The sequence below is a fragment of the Entelurus aequoreus genome, linkage group LG16, assembly GCF_033978785.1.
Source record: "Entelurus aequoreus isolate RoL-2023_Sb linkage group LG16, RoL_Eaeq_v1.1, whole genome shotgun sequence".
NCBI classification, from domain to species: domain Eukaryota; kingdom Metazoa; phylum Chordata; class Actinopteri; order Syngnathiformes; family Syngnathidae; genus Entelurus; species Entelurus aequoreus.
This window is the reverse complement of record NC_084746.1, coordinates 47,985,954-48,011,727: the sequence shown is the minus strand read 5'-3', so window position 1 is coordinate 48,011,727 and position 25,774 is coordinate 47,985,954. Positions and strand designations below refer to the sequence as shown.

The following is a 25,774-nucleotide window of genomic DNA, read 5'->3' as shown; positions in this document are numbered from 1 at the left end:
GCCCCCCACACATTCTGCAAAAATTGCAAAATTGATAGTATTGCAAAAATAAAAAAAAAACATTTTAAAACAGTGGAATGAGGTGAAATCTAATGAGAAAAAGTTGCAATGTTGACACAAAGCTGTCATGCAGGCTGTTTTTTTTTTCTTTTGTCTTTGTTTATTTATTTTTTTTTTGCAATTGCTCGAGAAAAAAAAATAAAAGAAAAAAAAAATCTGTTACAATGAATTATGACTTAAAAAATGACACTTTAAAATGTTTTATGTGGAAAAAAAATATTGCATATCAACCAGGAATCAACCATATAATGTGTGGGTGCCATATAAAAACATCAACGTTTTATTTGACAAAAGAGCGTAAAACAAACAAAATAATAGTTCAAACGTAAAATCGACAGATATATCTGAAGTTGATCTTGTAATTTAAGTGTGAAAAGTTTAAAAAAAAAAACTAATAAAAATGTATCACTTTATGAGTGGGAGACCTTTTGGATCCCAAATATATTTAGTGGGATTTTATTTTTTCACTGTGATTACTCAAAAATATTAAAGAATTCAAATCAATGGTGTCCTGCATTATTGATCTTTTAGGGCTCGAATTACTAAATACTGCATATTTCAGTTTTACTATAAAAATAAAAGTTGTCTTTGACAGAAAAGGCATAAAACCTGTTTTTTTTTTACTTGATATCAACCTGAAGTTGATATAGAGATATACTGTAAAAAAATAATAATAATAATTTGACTTATTTTTAACATTTTAATGACTGAGACCCTTGACCCTTGATTGGTCCCCGGGAGCCCTAAATGTTAAAATTTTTTTTTTTTATATATTTTGTTATGGTTTGAAAATGAAAAAATTCAAATTGGCCCCCGTATGCTTACATTTTTCCATGTGTGGCCCTCAGTGGAAAAAAGTTTGGACACCCCTGATTTAAACTATTATACAAACATGGGGTCTGGTTCAAATATAGAGATGAGGGTCTTTAATTTGACCTGCTGTTGTACTCTGTCTCAAAGTGTGCTCAATGTTTCCTTACCATTATTGCTATGTTGTCTATTACCATTTGTCAGGTTAAAACACTAATGACATCTATTAAACCAGACAAGAAGCAAGGAATCAAACAGAGACAGAATTAAATTTGGCTCAGTGAGGAGAAAAGCGTAGATCTGTACCTTTGCACAGTGTCACTACGCTCTGACGAAAGATTGCACGCCTCCTCTTTTATTTGGACTTTCCTTGATTACATGGCAACAGCTGTTTCCAAAGGGGCGGGGGTCGTAAACAGCCATCTCCTTTGATTACAACAGTTCAAAGAAAAGGTCGTGAAACAGTTCAAAGAAAAAGTCGCCTGGAGGGGAGTCTGGTCCTGCTTCCTCTCCGCTTTGTAGTTCTCGGGTCAAGACAAAATCTTCCTGTGGATTACAATACATCAAAGAAACAGAACACCTTTATGTTGCTTCCCATCCTACACAGTGGAGTTTTATAAGCCTTCTGCTTGGTAGGATCCAAGACCGCTTTTGTCCTCTCGCCGGGAACTCATTGAAACACAAAGTTTTGTGATAACTTAGATACAATTATTCTGACACCATTGTTGGTATTTTGTCGATTACCATTGTTGGTGTATTCATTCTTCCTACATTGTTGATGAAAATTGTTGATACAGTGTAATAATTATTGTTACCTGTGGTAATGCCACTATGGTACAACATTTGTATAATACTTAAAGTAACAGTGAAACTCAATGTATTAATCACTGAATGGAGAACTGGGGGTGGGATTAAATAAATTATCTTCTTCCCACTCCCTTTCAGGCAAAACTGGACAATCATGCTTACGTACTATACATTACCTTTTGCATTATATTAATGTATATTATTATGTATTGTCTACCTTGTACTTTAGTTTTATTAAATGTAGAGATATGCGTTAAAATGTAATATCGGAAATTATCGGTATCGTTTTTTTTTATTATCGGTATCGGGGTTTTTTTTTTCTTTTGTTTTTTTAATTAAATCAACATAAAAAACACAAGCTACACTTACAATTAGTGCACCAACCCAAAAAACCTCCCTCCCCCATTCACACTCATTCACACAAAAGGGTTGTTTCTTTCTGTTATTAATATTCTGCTTCCTACATTATATATCAATATATATCAATACAGTCTGCAAGGGATACAGTCCGTAAGCACACATGATTGTGCGTGCTGCTGCTCCACTAATAGTACTAACCTTTAACAGTTAATTTTACTCATTTTCATTCATTACTAGTTTCTATGTAACTGTTTTTATATTGTTGTACTTTCTTTTTTATTCAAGAAAATGTTTTTAATTTATTCATCTTATTTTACTAATTTTTATTTAATCTTATCTTCACCATACCTGGTTGTCCAAATTAGGCATAATAATGTGTTAATTCCACGATTGCATATATCTGTTGATATCGGTATCGGTTGATATCGGTATCGGTAATTAAAGAGTTGGACAATATCGGAATATCGGATATCGGCAAAAAGCCATTATCGGACATCCTTAATTAAATGTCATTGCCTGAAATAAATGGAAAAAAATCAATAAATAATAATAATCTTAAAAAGATTTTAGAAAGGGACACTGTTTTTTAATTGATTTCAGTTTCAATCAAGATAATTTTTTGTAAATCTCACCTTTCAAATGACTCTATTTTCAACGGGGATTTTCGCTCATCGTAAAACCAAACATACCGAATCAATGATCCCATTCATTGTTGACTATGTGCCTGATTATCCAAAGCAGTGGTTCTCAACCTTTTTTCAGTGATTTTTTTAAATTCAAGTACCCCCTAATCAGAGCAAAGCATTTTTGGTTGAAAAAAAAGAGATAAAGAAGTAAAATACAGCACTATGTCATCCGTTTCTGATTTATTAAATTGTATAAAAGTGCAAAATATTGCTCATTTGTAGTGGTCTTTCTTGAACTATTTGGAAAAAAAGATAGATTTTTATTTATATTTATAAAGGATTTTTGAATTGTTGCTATTTTTAGAATATTTAAAAAAATCTCACGTACCCCTTGGCATACCTTCAAGTACCCCCAGGGGTACGCGTAAACCCCCATTTGAGAACCACTGATCTAAAGCAGGTGTAACCAGGAAGTGTCATATGGAACATGGATAGCACAGCATCCACTTATATGACCCAATTCAAACCCCCTTTTCCACCCGTGGTGCAAATAAACTGCCCAAAAAACACATTTAAATACAACACACATGGTCACACATAACACAACATGCTCCCTGAACCTTTTGGCTATTAAAAAAATATATATATAATTGAAAATGATACCCATTTAAATACAATACAATGCATTATGGGAAAAATGCAAAACACAACGTAAGAGTATATATATATATATATATATGGCAACACTAAAATTGGCCCTAGTGTGTGAATGTGAGTGTGAATGTTGTCTGTCTATCTGTGTTGGCCCTTTGATGAGGTGGCGACTTGTCCAGGGTGTACCCCGCCTTCCGCCCGATTGTAGCTGAGATAGGCTCCAGCGCCCCCCGCTATCCCGAAGGGAATAAGCGGTAGAAAATGGATGGATTTATATATATATATATATATATATATATATATATATATATATATATATACTGTATATATATATATACATATATATATATTCTGTCTATCTGTGTTGGCCCTGCAATGAGGGCGACTTGTCCAGGGTGTACCCTGCCTTCCCACTAAGTGCAGCTGGGATAGGCTCCCCCCCCCCCCCCGACAAGCAGTAAAAAATGGATGGATGGATAATATGAACACTTAAACATAATTGACACATCTATACTTTTACTTTTAGCTGAGGAAATGCGTTCCAACATTAGCACGGCTAATTGCGGTTTCTGGTACTGAATGTGCATCAGGCACGTATGATGTGGTATTTGCTTGGCACAACATAACGCACGACATGTAGTGATTTTCTACTTTGTGTATTGACATGGTAGCAGGCGATATGATTTATGCCTAACGTGGTTTTTGCTTAACGTGGGTTGGCTCATAGAATTGCACTCTGCACTGAAAGATGGCGATGTGCGTAGATGGAAGAGAATGCAGTGCGTCAGGAAATGTGGCGGGCGGTAACTTTAGTGTTGGTCTTAGCTTGCCATTAAAGTAGGCCTATGCAATATATAATATATTATTATTAGAGATGTCCGATAATGGCTTTTTTGCCGATATCCGATATTCCGATATTGTCCAACTCTTAATTACCGATTCCGATATCAACCGATACCGATATATACAGTCGTGGAATTAACACATTATTATGCCTAATTTTGTTGTGATGCCCCGCTGGATGCATTAAACAATGTAACAAGGTTAGGAAAAAAGTTATGAAAAAAAATGCCAACATGGCACTGCCATATTTATTATTGAAGTCACAAAGTGCATTATTTGTAGGGATGTCCGATAATGGCTTTATGCCGATATCCGATATTCCGATATTGTCCAACTCTTTAATTACCGATACCGATATCAACCGATACCGATATCAACCGATATATGCAGTCGTGGAATTAACACATTATTATGCCTAATTTGGACAACCAGGTATGGTGAAGATAAGGTACTTTTTTAAAAAATTTGTAAAATAAGATAAATAAATTAAAAACATTTTCTTGAATAAAAAAGAAAGTACAACAATATAAAAACAGTTACATAGAAACTAGTAATGAATGAAAATGAGTAAAATTAACTGTTAAAGGTTAGTACTATTAGTGGACCAGCAGCACGCACAATCATGTGTGCTTACGGACTGTATCCCTTGCAGACTGTATTGATATATATTGATATATAATGTAGGAAGCAGAATATTAATAACAGAAAGAAACAACCCTTTTGTGTGAATGAGTGTAAATGGGGGAGAGAGGTTTTTTGGGTTGGTGCACTAAGTGTGTCTTGTGTTTTTTAAGTTGATTTAATTAAAAAAATTAAAAATAAAAAAATAAAATAAAAAACCGATACCGATAATTTCCGATATTACATTTTAACGCATATATCGGCCGATAATATCGGACATCTCTAACACTTACAATTAGTGCACCAACCCAAAAAACCTCCCTCCCCCATTTACACTCATTCACCTTTAACAGTTAATTTTACTCATTTTCATTAATTACTAGTTTCTATGTAACTGTTTTTATATTGTTGTACTTTTTTTTTTATTCAAGAAAATGTTTTTAATTTATTAATCTTATTTTATTTTATTATTTTTTTAAATTATTATCATTATCAAATTATTATTATTATCGGACATCTCTAATTATTTGTTTTAACATGCCTCAAAACAGTAGCTTGGAATTTGGGACATGCATGAGGAGGTTGAGGTGGGCGGGGTTGGGGGGGTGGGGTGGGGTTGAGGTGGTTAGTGCTGCAAGGGGTTCTGGGTATTTGTTCTGTTGTGTTTATGTTGTGTTACGGTGCCGATGTTCTCCCGAAATGTGTTTGTCATTCTTGTTTGGTGTGGGTTCACAGTGCGGCGCATATTTGTAACAGTGTTAAAGTTGTTTATACGGCCACCCTCAGTGTGACCTGTATGGCTGTTGCATTCACTTGTGTGTGTGAAAAGCCGTAGATATTATGTGATTGGACGGGCACGCAAAGGCAGTGCCTTTAAGGTTTATTGGCGCTCTGGGGCCGTACTTATCAAGCTTCTTAGAGTGCCATTTTACACTTAAGTCCTGAGAATTTGCGAAATTTAGTCCTACTCTCAAACTTAAGAATAAAAGCTTTTTATCAACGTTCTTAAGTCTAAGAATCACTCCTACTCTCCACGATATTTAAGAGACCTTCAGAGGTGTCTTAAGTGGTTAGGAGTTGCCAGCAGGGGATGGCACTGAGGCGAGAGAGACGTGCGCGAACGTTCAGGGAACGGAACAATGTTTGTTTTTTTTTGATGACGAGCAGCTGATCAAACGGTATCGTTTAGACAGAGCGGATATTATTTTTGTCACAGATTTAATACTTTTCGATTCCTTGTTGATTTCTGCATGTGTCTGCAGTGGGCTAGTATATATAGAGCCACCCACACCAGTTTCAAATTAGTTGCCTAATTAATGAATTGGAAAGAAAATGTTATGACAGTAGCGTATGTGTGTGGCCGTGAGGTGAGTGACGTCAGTGAGTGTGTGGGCGAGAGAAGAGAGGGAGCGGTAGCGTGAGTGCCGGCGGGGACTAGTTTGTTTTGTATTATTTTGTAGTTTATTGTCAAAATATACACTCCCATTGTCCATTTAAATATTTCCAAGATATTTCTTTATTCTTACACAACGGATTCCCTTCCGTGATTGGTCATTTCTATGGACACAGAAATGACGTCACCTAAAATTGCGTTTACGGCACATAGTAATGTCGTAATTCAGCTCTGAGTGTGACACTTAAGATTCAGTCCTACACTTCGCTTAAAGTGTGAGTAAGACGCTTGATAACTAACTTTTAAGTGCAGCTTTCAGCGAAGAATTTATTTACTCTTAAGTCAACTCTTAGCAGACTTCTTAGGAGTAATTCTAAGAAGCTTGATAAGTACGGCCCCCGTACTTCTCCCTACGTCCGTGTACCACTCCGTACAGCGGCGTTTTAAAAAGTCATACATTTTACTTTTTGAAACCGATACCGATCATTTCCGATATTACACTTTAAAGCATTTATCGGCCGATAATATCGGCAGTCCGATATTACCAGACATCTCTACTATTTACCATTGTTCTTCATCTTGCCACTCTGAAAACTCCGGCAGGCTGTAGTGTGGACGTTCGTGAACTAGTATTAAAACAAGGTAAATATACACGTACTCTTGGGGGGTCCTGCTGAGTTTGCTCATGCCTCGGGCCGACTCCAGTTCAACCTTTATCATCTCTGCGCGCATACAGAAATTTGAAGTAGAAAGCGGGGGTGGATGTTTTGGTCAGATATTTCAGCATGCAGTATGTTGACCTACATTGGATTGCTTTTAGCATCCTTAATGTACAAAGTGTACATTGACCATGTGGGCCATATCTAAAACCGCTGCAACCGATTCCTTTTAAACCACAACCTTTGTTCCTTCTGAGCGTCTTCCCTCCATCCACATCTTCTGCTGCACCGCGACGCTGTTTGACAGCAAACTGTTGATTATTTTCAACAACTAAAAGCAGCGCCGCCCTCGCACGGAGCTGCCGGCAGGAGAGCGGCGAGGAAACTTTAATTTGCTCGCCTTCCACCGTGATGAAGATGGAGGGGAAACGGGGCGAGGCGGACGCGTAGCTTGCCTCTCTGGATGCTTTCGTGTTGTTTACGCCTCGGCTTGTTGCTGGACTCACAGCAGTAATCAAGCACACGCTCGTCTACTTTGGCCTGTGGCGGCTTGATGGAACCAGCCTGGTGGGACACGGATGCTTTTCACTCGGCCTCGCTTCGTTTTCTCCTTCTGACCGAAGGCTCATTACAGCATCCCCCACGCCTCCCCCCAATCATTGACAGACTGCGGTCTGTACAGCTTCTATTTGATCTGACCTCGTCAACCGTAAATACTCTGAGTCATTGTTCCGCATTTCTGCTAAATGTAGAAACGTGATACGTCATCTCACGTTGTCACGAACACTCTTTCTGGGAAGGCGTAAGGAATACATGCAAAATTGATGTGACGGTGCAGAAGGTGCACTTGTCTAGAACAGTGTTTTTCAACCACTAGTGTGCAGTGAGATACAGTCTGGTGTGCCGTGGGAGATTATGTAATTTCACCTATTTGGGTTAAAAATATTTTTTGCAAACCAGTAATTGTGTTGTTGTTGAGTGTCGGAGCTGTCTAGAGCTCGGCAGAGTAACCGTGTAATACTCTTCCGTATCAGTAGGTGGCAGCCGGTAGCTAATTGCTTTGTAGATGTCAGAAACCGCGGGAGGCAGTGTGCAGGTGAAAAGGTGTCTAATGCTTAAACCAAAAATAAACAAAAGGTGAGTGCCCCTAAGAAAAGGCATTAAAGCTTAGGGAAGGCTATGCAGAACCAAACTAAAACTGAACAGGCGACGAAGTAAACAAAAACGGAATGCTGGACGACAGCAAAGACTTACTGTGGAGCAGAGACGGCGTCCGCAAAGTACATCCGAACATGACATGACAATCAACAATGTCCCCACGAAGAAGGATAAAAACAACTGAAATATTCTTGATTGCTAAAACAAAGTAGGTGCGCAAAATATCGCTCAAAGGAAGACCAGAAAACTGCTACAGGAAAATACCAAAAAAAGAGAAAAAGCCACCAAAATAGGAGCACAATACAAGAACTCAAACACTACACACAGGAAAACACCAAAAAACTCAAAATAAGTCAGGGCGTGATGTGACAGGTGGTGACAGTACACCTACTTTGAGACAAGAGCTATAGTGATGCATGCTGTTGGATATGACTTTAAACCATATCCAACAATTGTGACAACGACTTTTTGCTGTCAACTGAGTTTCGTTTTTTAATGATTTCTGCTGGTGGTGTGCCTCTGGATTTTTTCAACGCAAAAAATGTGCCTCGGCTTAAAAAAGGTTGAAAAACACTGTATTAGTGTACCGTGAGATACAGTCTGGTGTGCCGTGGGAGATAATCTATTTTCACCTATTTGGGTTAAACATATTTTTTGCAAACCAGTAATTATAGTCTGCAAATGATGTGTTGTTGTTGAGTGTCGGAGCTGTCTAGAGCTCGGCAGAGTAACCGTGTAATACTCTTCCATATCAGTAGGTGGCAGCCGGTAGCTAATTGCTTTGTAGATGTCAGAAACAGCGGGAGGCAGTGTGCAGGTAAAAAGGTGTCTAATGCTTAAACCAAAAATAAACAAAAGGTGAGTGCCCCTAAGAAAAGGCATTAAAGCTTAGGGAAGGCTATGCAGAACCAAACTAAAACTGAACTGGCGACGAAGTAAACAAAAACGGAATGCTGGACGACAGCAAAGACTTACTGTGGAGCAGAGACGGCGTCCGCAAAGTACATCCGAACATGACATGACAATCAACAATGTCCCCACGAAGAAGGATAAAAACAACTGAAATATTCTTGATTGCTAAAACAAAGCAGGTGCGTGAAATATCGCTCAAAGGAAGACCAGAAACTGCTGCAGGAAAATACCAAAAAAAGAGAAAAAGCCACCAAAATAGGAGCACAATACAAGAACTCAAACACTACACACAGGAAAACAGCAAAAAACTCCAAATAAGTCAGGGCGTGATGTGACAGGTGGTGACAGTACACCTACTTTGAGACAAGAGCTATAGTGATGCATGCTGTTGGATATGACTTTAAACCATAACCAACAATTGTGACAACGACTTTTTGCTGTCAACTGAGTTTTGTTTTTTAATGATTTCTGCTGGTGGTGTGCCTCTGGATTTTTTCAACGCAAAAAATGTGCCTCGGCTCAAAAAAGGTTGAAAAACACTGTATTAGTGTACCGTGAGATACAGTCTGGTGTGCCGTGGGAGATAATCTATTTTCACCTATTTGGGTTAAACATATTTTTTGCAAACCAGTAAATATAGTCTGCAAATGATGTGTTGTTGTTGAGTGTCGAAGCTGTCTAGAGCTCGGCAGAGTAACCGTGTAATACTCTTCCATATCAGTAGGTGGCAGCCGGTAGCTAATTGCTTTGTAGATGTCGGGAACGACGACAATAGTTTGTCGTGATCACAATATGCAGACGACAGTGGGAGGCAGTGTGCAGGTAAAAAGGTGTCTAATGCTTAAACCAAAAATAAACAAAAGGTGAGTGCCCCTAAGAAAAGGCATTAAAGCTTAGGGAAGGCTATGCAGAACGAAACTAAAACTGAACAGGCGACGAAGTAAACAAAAACGGAATGCTGGACGACAGCAAAGACTTACTGTGGAGCAGAGACGGCGTCCGCAAAGTACATCCGAACATGACATGACAATCAACAATGTCCCCACGAAGAAGGAGGATAAAAACAACTGAAATATTCTTGATTGCTAAAACAAAGCAGGTGCGCGAAATATCGCTCAAAGGAAGACCAGAAACTGCTACAGGAAAATACCAAAAAAAGAGAAAAAGCCACCAAAATAGGAGCACAATACAAGAACTCAAACACTACACACAGGAAAACACCAAAAAACTCAAAATAAGGCAGGGCGTGATGTGACAGGTGGTGACAGTACACCTACTTTGAGACAAGAGCTATAGTGATGCATGCTTGGTTATGACTTTTTACTGTCAACTGAGGTTCGTTTTTTAATGATGTCTGCTGGTGGTGTGCCTCCGGATTTTTTCAGCGCAAAAAAAAGTGCCTTGGCTCAAAAAAGGTTGAGAAACACTGGTCTAGAAAAGGCATTATATATCACGTCCTGATATCTTTGTGCCAAGTTAAAGTACCAGCAATTACACACATGGTCGGTCCTTTTTTCTCTATTGCAAAGGTAAAAATAGAGTTCATTGAAGTCATTATACATTCATTGTGTTTGCACCCTCAGCTGCTGGAAGTGTGAATCAAGACCTTTAACGCCTCATATTCATTCTGCCCGACGTACATTTTCCATTTTAAAATATGCACCCTTAAAGAAACCTGGCAATAAATAATGACTTGTTCATTGCCAGTAGTGCTAAAGTGTGTTTTACAGTGGAGAACTTTTCTCTCCACCGCCCCCTTAAGCCAGCAACACCAAAACGTTGCTAAAATATGCAGCACGTGGTTGCGAGGTGAGCCCCTGCAGGTTTGAAAAGTTCCTCATTTATTCTTTCTTTCCTTCCTTCCAGGTGTGCCCGGCAAACCTCACATCTCTGGATTAGAGAATCCGGTGCAGGAGGGGGGCACGGTCACCTTGACCTGCACCAGCACTGGCAGCAAACCCCCCGCCCGGCTGCACTGGTTTCGCGGGGACGAGGAGCTGGAAGGTGAGGCATGCTGCAACGATCGACTGTCTGGGCGTGCGTGCGTGCGAGCGTGTGTGTGTGCACATTTGGCAGGGTAACAAGGCCTTTTGTTGTATGTGTACAAGCATGCAAACATCCTTTTATTTGTGTTTGTGATTGGCTTGTCACTATGTGTATGCTGTCTGGATGTGTGTCCTATACCAGTGTGTGCAAATGCCACAGAGGGAGTATGGTAGTAGAATTGTCTCACATCAACTTATATATATATATATATATATATATATATATATATATATATATATATATATATATATATATATATATATATATATATATATATATATATATATATATATATATATATATATATATATATATATATATATATATATATATATATTTGTATACATTTTCAAATCTCAAAAATATATTTACAAATACGCATTTATTTATAGAAAATATTTAGTTATTTGTATATCACATTTGTATTTGTATATTTATTAATATATGCATATGTATTGATATCATATATATATATATATACTACCGTTCAAAAGTTTGGGGTCACCCAAACAATTTTGTGGAATAGCCTTCATTTCTAAGGACAAGAATAGACTGTCGAGTTTCAGATGAAAGTTCTCTTTTTCTGGCCATTTTGAGCGTTTAATTGACCCCACGAATGTGATGCTCCAGAAACTCAATCTGCTCAAAGGAAGGTCCGTTTTGTAGCTTCCGTAACGAGCTAAACTGTTTTCAGATGTGTGAACATGATTGCACAAGGGTTATCTAATCATCAATTAGCCTTCTGAGCCAATGAGCAAACACATTGTACCATTAGAACACTGGAGTGATAGTTGCTGGAAATGGGCCTCTATACACCTATGTAGATATTGCACCAAAAAGCAGACATTTGCAGCTAGAATAGTCATTTACCACATTAGCAATGTATAGTGTATTTTTTTAAAGTTAAGACTAGTTTAAAGTTATCTTCATTGAAAAGTACAGTGCTTTTCCTTCATAACAATTGCGTGTTTTGCTCATTTTAAGCATAGGCATACGCGGTAATTTCAAAAACGCATTACAACGTTCGCTTTTTATTTTTCCAACAACATCACTGATTTATACTCACTGCAGACTTCATGTGAGCCAACAAACATAATAAAACACCACTTACAGTAAAATGTCGGCTGTCTTTAGGTTGTTGTTATAGTCCTGTTTAGATGGAGAATGACTCATAATCCTTGCGAAGAAAATGGAAGGTGTTGTTCTTGCTAGTTTTGGGTCTAAATTGGCTGCCAAAGTGTACCCACATGTCGGATTATGCCCTCATCCTTCTACTATCCAGGTGAGAGGCATGATTTATGATCTAGACAAAACTTAAAGAAGCGAGGAAGCAGCGTACAACTTGATGATGTCAATATAAGCACACAAGCTTGTGATCGCGCCGCTATAAATAGTTTGTTTGCATTAGCGCTTATAATAACAATATCACTAATACTTAATATTAGTGATTATTAGTATTAGTATATTAGTTAATAAGAAGGTCTCATCAGCTTCAGGTGCGCGGATTGCTGATTGATTGCAGGTGTGACGCGCAGGTGTGCGTTTGGATGTGCGCTCAGCGCAGCGCACAGATGAATGCGCATTGGAGTGCGCCCGGGCCGTGACAGGTATTGCATTGTTCTCCAGGTTTTTGTGCTGTAGAGAAGCACAGGCTTTCCGATGGAGTTAGAGATTCTGATCTTGGTGTTCTGAGGCAGCTCAGAGGATCTGCATACATTCTTCAGCTGGTGGAAAGCTGCCTTTGCCTTCCCAATCCTAACATTCACATCAGCATCCGTCTCTCCCTGCTTATCGACTACACCGCCAAGATAGATTAAGCTTTCCAGTTCCTCTAATGCCACCCCTACTAGCCTGACGAGGATCATGTTGTTATTGTTTACTTTGAAGAGCTTGCTTTTCCTTTTGTGTAGGGTATTGTATAACTAGCTGCTCCCTAACAGGTACAACAGATCTGAAACAAAGAAAATCACTCTAAAAAAAAACAAAAGCTTGGACATTTTAGACAAGAAACCTTTTACTTACCATCATTGTAATATTATTTCCAAATACAAACCCAGTTTCCATATGAGTTGGGGAATTGTGTTAGATGTAAATATAAACGGAATACAATGATTTGCAAATCCTTTTCAACCCATATTCAGTTGAATGCACTACAAAGACAACATATTTGATGTTCAAACTGATAAACATTTTTATTTTTGCAAATAATCATTAACTTTAGAATTTGACGCCAGCAACACGTGACAAAGAAGTTGGGAAAGGTGGCAATAAATACTGATAAAGTTGAGGAATGCTCATCAAACACTTATTTGGAACATCCCACAGGTGAACAGGCAAATTGGGAACAGGTGGGTGCCATGATTGGGTATAAAAGTAGATTCCATGAAATGCTCAGTCATTCACAAACAAGGATGGGGCGAGGGTCACCACTTTGTCAACAAACGCGTGAGCAAATTGTTGAACAGTTTAAGAAAAACCTTTCTCAACCAGCTATTGCAAGGAATTTAGGGATTTCACCATCTACGCTCCGTAATATCATCAAAGGGTTCAGAGAATCTGGAGAAATCACTGCACGTAAGCAGCTAAGCCCGTGACCTTCCATCCCTCAGGCTATACTGCATCAACAAGCGACATCAGTGTGTAAAGGATATCACCACATGGGCTCAGGAACACTTCAGAAACCCACTGTCAGTAACTACAGTTGGTCGCTACATCTGTAAGTGCAAGTTAAAACTCTCCTATGCAAGGCGAAAACCGTTTATCAACAACACCCAGAAACGCCGTCGGCTTCGCTGGGCCTGAGCTCATGTAAGATGGACTGATACAAAGTGGAAAAGTGTTCTGTGGTCTGACGAGGCCACATTTCAAATTGTTTTTGGAAACTGTGGACGTCGTGTCCTCCGGACCAAAGAGGAACAGAACCATGCGGATTGTTATAGGCGCAAAGTGTAAAAGCCAGCATGTGTGATGGTATGGGGGTGTATTAGTGCCCAAGACATGGGTAACTTACACATCTGTGAAGGCGCCATTAATGCTGAAAGGTACATACAGCTTTTGGAGCAACATATGTTGCCATCCAAGCAACGTTACCATGGACGCCCCTGCTTATTTCAGCAAGACAATGCCAAGCCACGTGTTACATCAACGTGGCTTCATAGTAAAAGAGTGCGGGTACTAGACTGGCCTGCCTGTAGTCCAGACCTGTCTCCCATTGAAAATGTGTGAAGCCTAAAATAGCACAAGGGAGACCCCCGGACTGTTGAACAACTTAAGCTGTACATCAAGAAAGAATGGGAAAGAATTCCACCTGAGAAGCTTCAAAAATGTGTCTCCTCAGTTCCCAAACCTTTACTGAGTGTTGTTAAAAGGAAAGGCCATGTAACACAGTGGTGAACATGCCCTTTCCCAACTACTTTGGCACGTGTTGCAGCCATGAATTTCTAAATTAATTATTATTTGCAGAAAATAAATCAAGTTTATGAGTTTGAACATCAAATATGTTGTCTTTGTAGTGCATTCAATTGAATATGAGTTGAAAAGGATTTGCAAATCATTGTATTCCGTTTATATTTACATCTAACACAATTTCCCAACTTATATGGGAACGGGGTTTGTACAATCTACTCAACTTTGGTAATTTTTTTAAATGTAAAAACACCTGTCTGATACAGAAATGTCTACATAGATTAGCTCCGCACCCACTAAATGACTTCATTAAAAACAGAACAAGTGGAACAGCTACACCTGGTATCACGAGGGTCATGACCAGGGGAGACTGCCTGTTACGAAAAAACTATTTTTGTAGAAGTGTTTTTTCTCACGAGGGATGCTTATTGAGGAACAGTCTACCTACCTCAGTAAGGGAATCTTCCAGCTTTGCTACATTAAAAAGTCAATTAAAGGCCTAGTTCAAAAGTAAACAGTTTTGTGAACACACAAATAAATACAATGATATAAGGTAATTTAATCAATGTCATAATATGAACAGGGCAGCATGGTGGATTAGGGCAAATTTTGGTATCAATCCGATACCAAGTCATTACAGGATCATACATTGGTCATATTCAAAGTCTTCATGTGTCCAGGGACATATTGCCTGAGTTTATAAAAATATTTAAAAAATTTAAAACGAAAGAAGATTTTGCGATGCCAAAAAATATCGACGTAATCATAGTAGTAGCGACTAGATACGCTACTGTACTTGGTATCATTACAGTGAATGTTAGGTGTAGACCCACCAATGGCGTTTGTTTACATTTTGACGGCGGTGAGCTACGGTGTGTAGTGAAGCATGTTTAGCTATTCCTCGTCCTGCAGGGATGATACTTGTAAGAAAACATACTTTATTTGTCGCCATGGAGGCGAGGATTAGTGATTTAGAAGTACCGTAATTTCCGGACTATAAGCCGCTACTTTTTCCCCTCGTTCTGGTCCCTGCGGCTTATACAAGGGTGCGGCTTATTTACGGCCTGTTCTTCTCCGACACCGACGAAGAGGATTTCTGTGGTTTTAGTACGCAGGAGGAAGACGATGACACAATGATTAAAGACTGACTTTTCATATACCGGTAGGCTGGTTATTTTGATAACGTACAGGCGAGCACTTTGTATTACTTTGCACCGTTGTATTATTTGTACTCTGCACGAATGCTGTTCGCCATGTCAAAGATGTGAAAGTTTGATTAAATGATTGAAAGATTTATTGTTAATAAATGGGACGCTTTGCGTTCCCAAACAGTCATCTCTGTCCCGACAATCCCCTCCGTGGTAGCAGGAACCCCTATATACTACGCTAATTACACATCAAAACCCTGCGGCTTATAGTCGGGTGCGGCTTATATATGGCACAATCTGTATTTTCCCCTAAATTTAGCTGGTGCGGCTTATAGCCAGGTGCGGCTTATAGTCCGGAAATTACGGTAGATAACGGACCGGTACTTTTCAGAGGCGGTATAGTACCCAATATGATTCATTAGTATCGCGGTACTATACTAATCCCGGTGTACCGTACAACTCTATTTCATTGTTTTATTACTTTTAAAGTAATTCCCTGTTTTTGAACTACCTGAATGTTACTGACTCTGGTGGTGGTTCTGAATGTTATTGTGGTTTCATTTAGGGATGTCCGATAATATCGGCCGATAAATGCGTTAAAATGTAATATCGGAAATTATCGGTATCGTTTTTTTTAATTATCTGTATCGTTTTTTTTTGTTTTTTTTTATTAAATCAACATAAAAAACACAAGATACACTTACAATTAGTGCACCAACCCAAAAAACCTCCCTCCCCCCATTTCTTTCTGTTATCAATATTCTGGTTCCTACATTATATATCAATATATATCAATACAGTCTGCAAGGGATACAGTCCGTAAGCACACATGATTGTGCGTGCTGCTGGTCCACTAATAGTACTAACCGTTAACAGTTCATTTTACTCATTTTCATTCATTACTAGTTTCTATGTAACTGTTTTTATATTGTTTTACTTTCTTTTTTTATTAAAGAAAATGTTTTTAATTTAGTTATCTTATTTTATTATTTTTAAAAAAAAGTACCTTATCTTCACCGTACATGGTTGTCCAAATTAGGCATAATAATGTGTTAATTCCACGACTGCATATATCGGTTGATATCGGGTATCGGCAAAAAGCCATTATCGGACATCCCTAGTTTCATTGTATGTATAAACCAACCTGTCTTGGGACTACAGGCAGGAATTAGCCTGTGGCTAAAAGCTAACATATTTATATATTGCATATATTTTCATGAATATGTGCTGTCCCTATTTTAAATGAATAATTTAATTGTTTGATGAGGCCAATGCATGCTGAGTGAGTTGCGATGATCGTGGTCATCTGCTGCATTTGTTGCTGTGTGGGGGAAAGAAGTGCCAGGTCAATCAGCAAAGTCAACTTCATCCAATTGTGCCCAAGATTTACTTTGGGTACCATTTCTCTTCTGGGCAGTTGATGTCTTCATTACCCAATCTATTGCCTGCAGAAAAGGACGAGTGACAGTAAACATCCTTGCCTCACTCCAGTTTGCACTTGGAAGGCATCAGTAAGCTGCTGGCCATAGAGCACTCTGCAGATCATTCCTTCATACAAGTTCCTCATGATGTTAGAAATCTTTGCTGGTACCCTATAGTGTCTCAACATGCTCCAGGTGGTCTGCCTATGCACACTGTCAAACTCATAGTCAATAACATTCACATTGAGAGGTGAGTTTCACTCCAAGGACTCTTTCAGGATAATCGCAGGGTTGTTATCTGGTCAACTTGTCGATCTGTTGTTTTAAGTGTTGTACGTGCATACACATATTTTAAGATAAATTTTTCTCTGAGGTTATATTTTGTCCTCTTTTGTTGACAAGAATTGTTGGGTAGCAGGTTATAGTTTGCTTTGTACATAATTTTAGCTGATTGCAAATGCACCAAATCACTAAATTTCAATAATCTTGATCTAATAAATAAAGGGTTTGTTTGCTCTCTATAACCAACATTATGTAGAATTCTAAGTGATATTTTTGTAATTATTTCCCCATATTTCTCCATAATAACTCGGATATGGTAACACTAGCGAGCATATGGAGTGATTTTTGGTTCAGAATATATTTTGCTTTAATCATTTTTGAAATATTTCCTGCTACTTTATGTTGTATATTATTTATGTGAGATTGCTAGGTCATTTCCTCATCTGTCATTACACCCCAAAATGTGATTTATTTAACTTTTTCAATGTCTACTGCATCTATTTGTATTTTGTTTTATTTTAGTTTTACTGAGATTTAAGAAAAGTCTGTTTTTGTCAAACCATCTTTTTAATTTGTTAATTTTTACAGTTATTATTTATATTAGCTTCTGTGTCTTCTCTCCTGAACAAAACACAGTCCTGTCGTCTGCAAATAATACTAACTTTAAGTCCCTTGTAACTTTATATAAAGATTGAACAATTTTGGTCCCAGTAGAGATCCCTGAGGTACGCCACAAGATATATTCAGCTCTGTAGACGTGTGTTTGCCTGGCTTCACATATGGCTTCCTGGGGCCGTACTTATCAAGCTTCTTAGAATTACTCCTAAGAAGTCTGCTAAGAGTTGACTTAAGAGTAAATAAATTCTTCGCTGAAAGCTGCACTTAAAAGTTAGTTATCAAGCGTCTTACTCACACTTTCAGCGAAGTGTAGGACTGAATCTTAAGTGTCACACTCAGAGCTGAATTACGACATTACTATGTGCCGTAAACGGAATTTTAGGTGACGTCATTTCTGTGTCCATAGAAATGACCAATCACGGAAGGGAATCCGTTGTCTAAGAATAAAGAAATATCTTGGAAATATTTAAGTGGACAATGGGAGTGTATATTTTGACAATAAACTACAAAATAATACAAAACAAACTAGTCCCCGCCGGTACTCACGCTACCGCTCCCTCTCTTCGATCGCCCACACACTCACTGACGTCACTCACCTCACGGCCACACACATACGCTACTGTCATAACATTTTCTTTCCAATTCATTAATTAGGCAACTAATTTGAAACTGGTGTGGGTGGCTCTATATATACTAGCCCACTGCAGACACATGCAGAAATCAACAAGGAATCGAAAAGTATTAAATCTGTGACAAAAATAATATCCGCTCTGTCTAAACGATACCGTTTGATCAGCTGCTCGTCATCACAAAAAAAAAAAACATTGTTCCGTTCCCTGAACGTTCGCGCACGTCTCTCTCGCCTCAGTGCCATCCCCTGCTGGCAACTCCTAACCACTTAAGACACCTCTGAAGGTCTCTTAAATATCGTGGAGAGTAGGAGTGATTCTTAGACTTAAGAACGTTGATAAAAAGCTTTTATTCTTAAGTTTGAGAGTAGGACTAAATTTCGCAAATTCTCAGGACTTAAGTGTAAAATGGCACTCTAAGAAGCTTGATAAGTACGGCCCCTGATGGTTAAGTAGCTTCTTATCTAGTTCAAGACCTGCCCTCTGATTCCATACCGTTCTAATTTATAATTAAGATATTATGATTAAATGTATCCAATGCTTTGGTTAGATCCATAAATACTGCTGCTGCACACTGTTTACCATCTATTGCATTGGTAATTTCCTCTGTTATTTCGATTAATGCCATTGATGTTGAAATGTTAGCTCTGTATCCGTATTGATTCTCTGCGAGTAATCCACTTTTGTTTATAGATTTGTCCATTCGTTATTTGATAATTTTTCGCTAAGTAAAAAAACAGGTCTGTAGTTTGTAGAGTGGTGTTTGTCTCCAGTCTTACAAATCGAAGCAACTTTTACTATGTTTGTTTTGTCCGGGAATGTGCCTGTTTGAAATGATAGGTTACTGATATACGCCAAAGGTTTTGAAATTCCTTCGATAACTTTTTTTATAGCTTTCATATCTATTCCGTGGCAGTCAGTTGAGGTCTTGGATGTACATTTCTTTAGGGATTTTGATTATTTCCTATTTTGTCACGTTTCTGAGGAACATGGAGTTGGGGTTTCTAGCTATTGTGTTATTTAAGTCCTTAACTGACCCAGTTTTTGGAATGATTTGCTCTATATTGGTTTGAATATTGACAAAGTACTTATTAAAGCATCCTGCCACTTCTTTCATATTGTCATGTTTTGTATGTCCTTCTAAAAAGTATTGAGGGTAATCTTTTTTTAGCACCATTTGTTATAATGTTATTTAGGATTCCCCAAGTTGCTCTCATGTTGTTTTTGTTTTTATCTAGTAATTGACTGCAATATTGTTTTCTACACGTTCGTAGTATGCTAGTTAGCTTGTTCTTATACTTGTTGTACTTGTTTTCTGCCTCTACAGATCTTTGTGCTCTAAATATTTGATATAATGTATTTTTCTTGTTGCAAGCATTTTTCAGTTCTTTTGTCAGCCACGGTTGATTGTTTTTATTTTGTTTCGTAATTGTTTGCATGAACATTGTTTGTCATACAGCATCAGGAAGGTATGAAATAAATGATCATATGCTTCATTTACATCATCTTCACTGTACACATTGTCCCAACATTGTTCCCTCGGATCATTTTTAAAAATGTTCATTCTTTCCTCGGTGAAATGTTTTTTTTTTGTTTTTTGTCATCCATGTTCCTTTTCTTGTAGTTTGCTTTTGTAGTTATTGATATGCATCCAGTTCTTCTATTTTTCGAATGATCATTACCGCTGCTTGTTCTGGTGTTCCATTTATTTTATAAATATTTTGCAATTTCTGGTCCAAGTTTGCCGAATTTTTCCTTGTTTATTTTTTAAGTTATGTGCCTTCCTAGCAATGTCAGCGTTTGTTTCCGTCAAATGTTCATTTATGTACACATTTTGATCCTTCCAACTTTCTACCTGTTTTAGTAATGCCATTTTGTATTCTCTGTTTGTGAACGTCATTATTATTGTTGCTGGTATGGAGCCATCTTTCTTCCCATGTCGTGGATGACCAGCTTCGATGTTGTCCGTGTCCAGTTTTACTCCCTTTCACATTATGAATTCGGCTACCTGCTGTTCTTTTGAGCTGACCTGTAGCTCTCCGGATTCCTCTTCATTGTCGGCGGCCACCGCTCAAGCAAACGTGCAGGGCCTGAGTTGGAGTATGGTGACGATGACATCATTCATGCGAGAGAACTGTTATAATTCAGCTACTCTCTGTCAGCTCCCTCACCTGTCGATCCTTCTCGTCACTCTAGGCTCCTAGAATCCTTACCTCCTCTACCAGCTGTAAAAATCGTTGTTGTTGTATGAAAGTAGAACTGTCTCACATCGTTGTCACATCAACACCTGTAAAAGCTGAGTGACTGAGTAAACTATCTAGTAGATACAACCATGGTACTACTACACCACACCTGAAACAGTTATCAATACTAGTTATTACTTACCCATCCATTTAATCCACTATATGACCCTCTCTAGTGTGCCTCTGATTGGTTCGCCAGTGTCTGAACATGTCTGTGACCCAGACCGCTCTGGCTGCAGTGCCCTCTGCTGGTTGTTCAGGGGAGTGTGTAACTCCACGTTCAAATTTGGTCACGTTTATTTGTGCATCTGGTTTGTGGTAGGAATGTCTCATCGACACAAAAGCAAAAAAAGCGATCCACATATGCAAATTCAATACAAATACAAATACACAATCAAACATAATTATATTCAAATCTCAAAAATATATTTACAAATACATGTTTATTTATCTAAATTGATTTATTTGTATGTCACATTTTTATATCATACATTTCATTTGTATATATTTTCAAATCTCAAAAATAGATTTATAAATATGCGTTTATTTATACAAATTATTTATTTGTATATCACTTTTTTTTTTTTTTCCCAAATATTTTTATTGAATTTTACAGTTAAAATCACATTTAACAGTCATACTTTGGTCACGCAAAACCTTCATACAATCACACATCCACTCATACCCACTCACATGCACACTTGAGGAGAGAGGTGCACTTAAACTCCAACAATTCAAGGTTTACAGTATAAACATTATTAGAAAAGATACCCAGATATTGTATATATTTATCCATCCATCCCGCTCTGGCTCAGGATCAGCAGGCTATCCAGACCATAGCAAGATGGATGAACATTCCTCTGCACCAAGGATCCCCAGGAAGTGATCCCAAGATCACCTCTCGAGGGCCTTTCCACCGTTCACACTTAAAAAAGAAAAGGAAAGTCACAGAAGTTGATCAGATGTAAAACAATACAAAATAAAAAGTCACAAAAAATAAATACATAAATAAGCAAGTAAACCGTGGGAAGGCCATATCAGAAGTAACAAAAAACAAACAAACAAACAATAATGTAGGATCAATACAGAAAATAATAAAGATAATAAAAAATGAATACACCTACAAAAAAGATGACAGTTTTTTTTTTGTTTTGTTTTTTCTTAAATGTCTAAATTATGATTCAATATATGTCAGTAAAGGTTTCCAGGTTTGTTCCCATTTATTCATACTTGCAGAGTTTATAAATCGTATTCTTTCAAGAGTCATTACATTCACAAGTTCATTTATTATATCACATTTGTATTTGTACGTTTATTAATATATGCATATGTATTAATGTCATCTTAATATACTGTATATAGGTTGATGTGAGACAATTCTACTTCCATATTGTTGCTGTCTGACAACGGATGCCGTCAGGAGCTCCAAAGCTCTCCGAATCTCCTCGTTCTGCTCCACTGAGAGCGCCTTCTTTGGCCCCATGTTGGTTTGGCTGCTGTTGCTCACTTGGCCTTGCTGTCGGAGCTGCTCACGGGCCGCAGCTGGAGTCTCTCGATTGGCCCCCCTGCCGGAGTCGCTACCGGGTCGCCGTTGGTGCTTCTCGCTAGAACCCGCTGCCGTAGTCGCTGCTGTTACTTGCTTGGTCGGGCTTCCACTGTCTGTCACTCGCCGTGCCTTTGTAGGTTGAAGGCGGCCTCGCCTCCGCCACTCGCTCCGGGACCGTCACCCTCTGCTGCTAGCCCGCCTCTCGCTAGCCTCACCTCCGTCATTGTTGGTCGATCCCAAGTATCTTGCTCGCTGTGTGTGTTTTTTTTTGATTGATTGATTGATCGATTGAGACTTTTATTAGTAGATTGCACAGTACAGTACATATTCCGTACAATTGACCACTAAACGGTAACACCCGAATAAGTTTTTCAACTTGTTTAAGCCGTGAATTTAAATCAATTCATGGTGTGTGCTCTCCTTGTCCGCACCGCGATGGAGAAGTCAGCTGTTGCACCAAGAGGGATGTCGAACCAAGGGTCGGCTAGCAGCTAGCACGGTTCCGCTCTGCTAGCGTACGTAGCTTCGACCAAATCCAGTCTGAAATCCAAAAGCACCAACAATCTTGCAAGGGTCGTTCTCCAAAAAAAACTATCCGAAAATTCCGTAATCCAAACTCAAAGTGAGTAATCCAGAAAAATGTCGAGAGCTCATGGTTGTTTGGATGTTTACCGGGTTTGATGGAGATTGTTTGTTAGAGAGATTTTCAAAATGCTTAGCCCATCTTAGCGTTTGCTGCTCTATACCTGGAATATGTTTCCCTACCTTGTCCCTCACTGGCCTCTCCGGCTGGCAAAGCCTGCCTGAGAGGTTTTTGATGTTAAGTATACACCTCCCTCATGTTACCCTTAGCCTTATTAGAAAGTTTTGGTTCCAAAATCTTCAAGCCTGGTCTTTTAGATCAGTGAACCTCTGTCGTTGGCTGATTCTCCCTGCCCAGTTCCGTCTTAGCTTAAGCTTCATGTGGGCGCCCAAGAGATGATGGACTAACGCAGCATCTGCTCCCCCTCTGACACGTACATCTTCAAGAGATCTTCTGAACTTTGGTTGATCTGGTTTTCTGTTACCTGGGGCCTCGAGTATTAAGCTTGCTTACGCACAAAAACATGGCGTACGCCCTTTTCACAGCAAAGTTGAGATGTATCAAAACTAGAGATGTCCGATAATTGCTTTAAAATGTAATATCGGAAATTATCGGTATCGTTTTTTTTAGTATCAGTATCGTTTTTTTGTGGTTTTTTTTTGGTTTTTTTTATTAAATCAACATAAAAACACAAGATACACTTACTAGGGATGTCCGATAATGGCTTTTTGCCGATATCCGATATTCCGATATTGTCCAACTCTTTAATTACCGATACCGATATCAACCGATACCGATATCAACCGATATATGCAGTCGTGGAATTAACACATTACTATGCCTAATTTGGACAACCAGGTATGGTGAAGATAAGGTACTTTTTAAAAAAATTTGTAAAATAAGATAAATAAATTAAAAACATTTTCTTGAATATAAAAGAAAGTACAACAATACAAAAACAGTTACATAGAAACTAGTAATGAATGAAAATGAGTAAAATTAACTGTTAAAGGTTAGTACTATTAGTGGAGCAGCAGCACGCACAATCATGTGTGCTTACGGACTGTATCCCTTGCAGACTGTATTGATATATATTGATATATAATGTAGGAACCAGAATATTAATAACAGAAAGAAACAACCCTTTTGTGTGAATGGGTGTAAATGGGGGAGGGAGGTTTTTTGGGTTGGTGCACTAATTGTAAGTGTATCTTGTGTTTTCTATGTTGATTTAATAAAAAAAACCCAAAAAACCCCCCAAAAAACCCGATACCGATAATAAAAAAACCGATACCGATAATTTCCGATATTACATTTTAACGCATATATCGGCCGACATCTCTAACACTTACAATTAGTGCACCAACCCAAAAAACCTCCCTCCCCCATTTACACTCATTCACCTTTAACAGTTAATTTTACTCATTTTCATTCATTACTAGTTTCTATGTAACTGTTTTGACATTGTTTTACTTTCTTTTTTATTCAAGAAAATGTTTTTAATTTATTAATCTTATTTTATTTGATTCATTTTTCAAAAAAGGACCTTATCTTCACCATACCTGGTTGTCCAAATTAGGCATAATAATGTGTTAATTCCACGACTGTATATATCGGTATCGGTTGATATCGGTATCGGTAATTAAAGAGTTGGACAATATCGGAATATCGGATATCGGCAAAAAGCCATTATCGGACATCCCTAATCAAAACTGACGTTGACGTCCAAACGTGCATCGTGCTTCACGTACGCACAATTATACAGGCTGTGGATACTTTGGCCACACCGAGAGGTGGTCCTTAGGTCTTTGCCAGCATTTGATTTCAACAAAAAAACTATTGTGGCAAGGACACTAAATTCACTTTTTCTCCGGTGTACTTTTTAACGCTTCATATTCATATTCATATTTGTGAGAATGTCTATTAAATTAGGTAGTGGATTGAGTTGCCACCCATTGCTGTTACATTGTGTTTCTTTGACTCCTGCACAGTCGAGCGGGCAGCAGCCGGTGGCGGCACACTGGCACCTACGAGACAAGGAACAGTGGAGGGGGCCGACTCTATGTCACATACGGCTGTGACAGTCCCCTTCTGTGTTTTAATAATACATTGAGTAATCAAACAATAGTCAAAGTCGTTGGTATACTTTTTGATGGCATTGGCATATTTAAATGTGAAAGATCGCATCGAACCACATACTAGGACATTTAAAAAGGCCTACTGAAATGATTTTTTTTTTTTTAAACGGGAATAGCAGATCCATTCTATGTGTCATACTTGATCATTTCGCGATATTGCCATATTTTTGCTGAAAGGATTTAGTAGAGAAAATCGACGATAAAGTTCGCAACTTTTGCTCGCTGATAAAAAAAAGCCTTGCCTGTAGCGGAAGTAGCGTGACGTCACAGGAGCTAGTATTCCTCACACTTCCCCGTTGTTTACAATGGAGCGAGAGAGATTCGGACCGAGAAAGTGATGATTACCCCATTAATTTGAGCGAGGATGAAAGATTCGTAGATGAAGAACGTTACAGTGAAGGACTTGAGAGGCAGCGATGGACGTATCTTTTTTCGCTCTGACCGTAACTTAGGTACAAGCTGGCTCATTGGATTCCACACTCTCTCCTTTATCTATTGTAGATCACGGATTTGTATTTTAAACCACCTCGGATACTATATCCTCTTGAAAATGAGAGTCGAGAACGCAAAATGGACATTCAGTGCCTTTTATCTCTAAGACAATACATCGGCGAAATGCTTTAGCTACGAGCTAACGTGATAGCATCTTGCTTTAACTGCATATAGAAACAAAAGAAATAAACCCCTGACTGGAAGGATAGATAGAAAATCAACAATACTATTAAAGCGTGGACATGTAAATACACGGTTAATGCTTTCCAGGCTGGCGAAGGTTAACAATGCTGTGCTAACGACGCCATTGAAGCTAACTT

The 25,774-nt window shown here is 38.4% G+C and overlaps 1 protein-coding gene across 1 annotated transcript in view; it reads left to right on the top strand.

Moving 5' to 3' along the window:
* The window catches only part of LOC133631219 (cell adhesion molecule 3-like), a 378,223-nt gene that overhangs the window by 282,757 nt on the left and 69,692 nt on the right, over positions 1 to 25,774 (top strand). Inside the window, exon 6 of the mRNA XM_062023378.1 lies at positions 10,770 to 10,907. Within this exon, the coding sequence (XP_061879362.1) occupies positions 10,770 to 10,907 (138 nt within the window). The remainder of the gene's footprint in view (positions 1 to 10,769; positions 10,908 to 25,774) is intronic.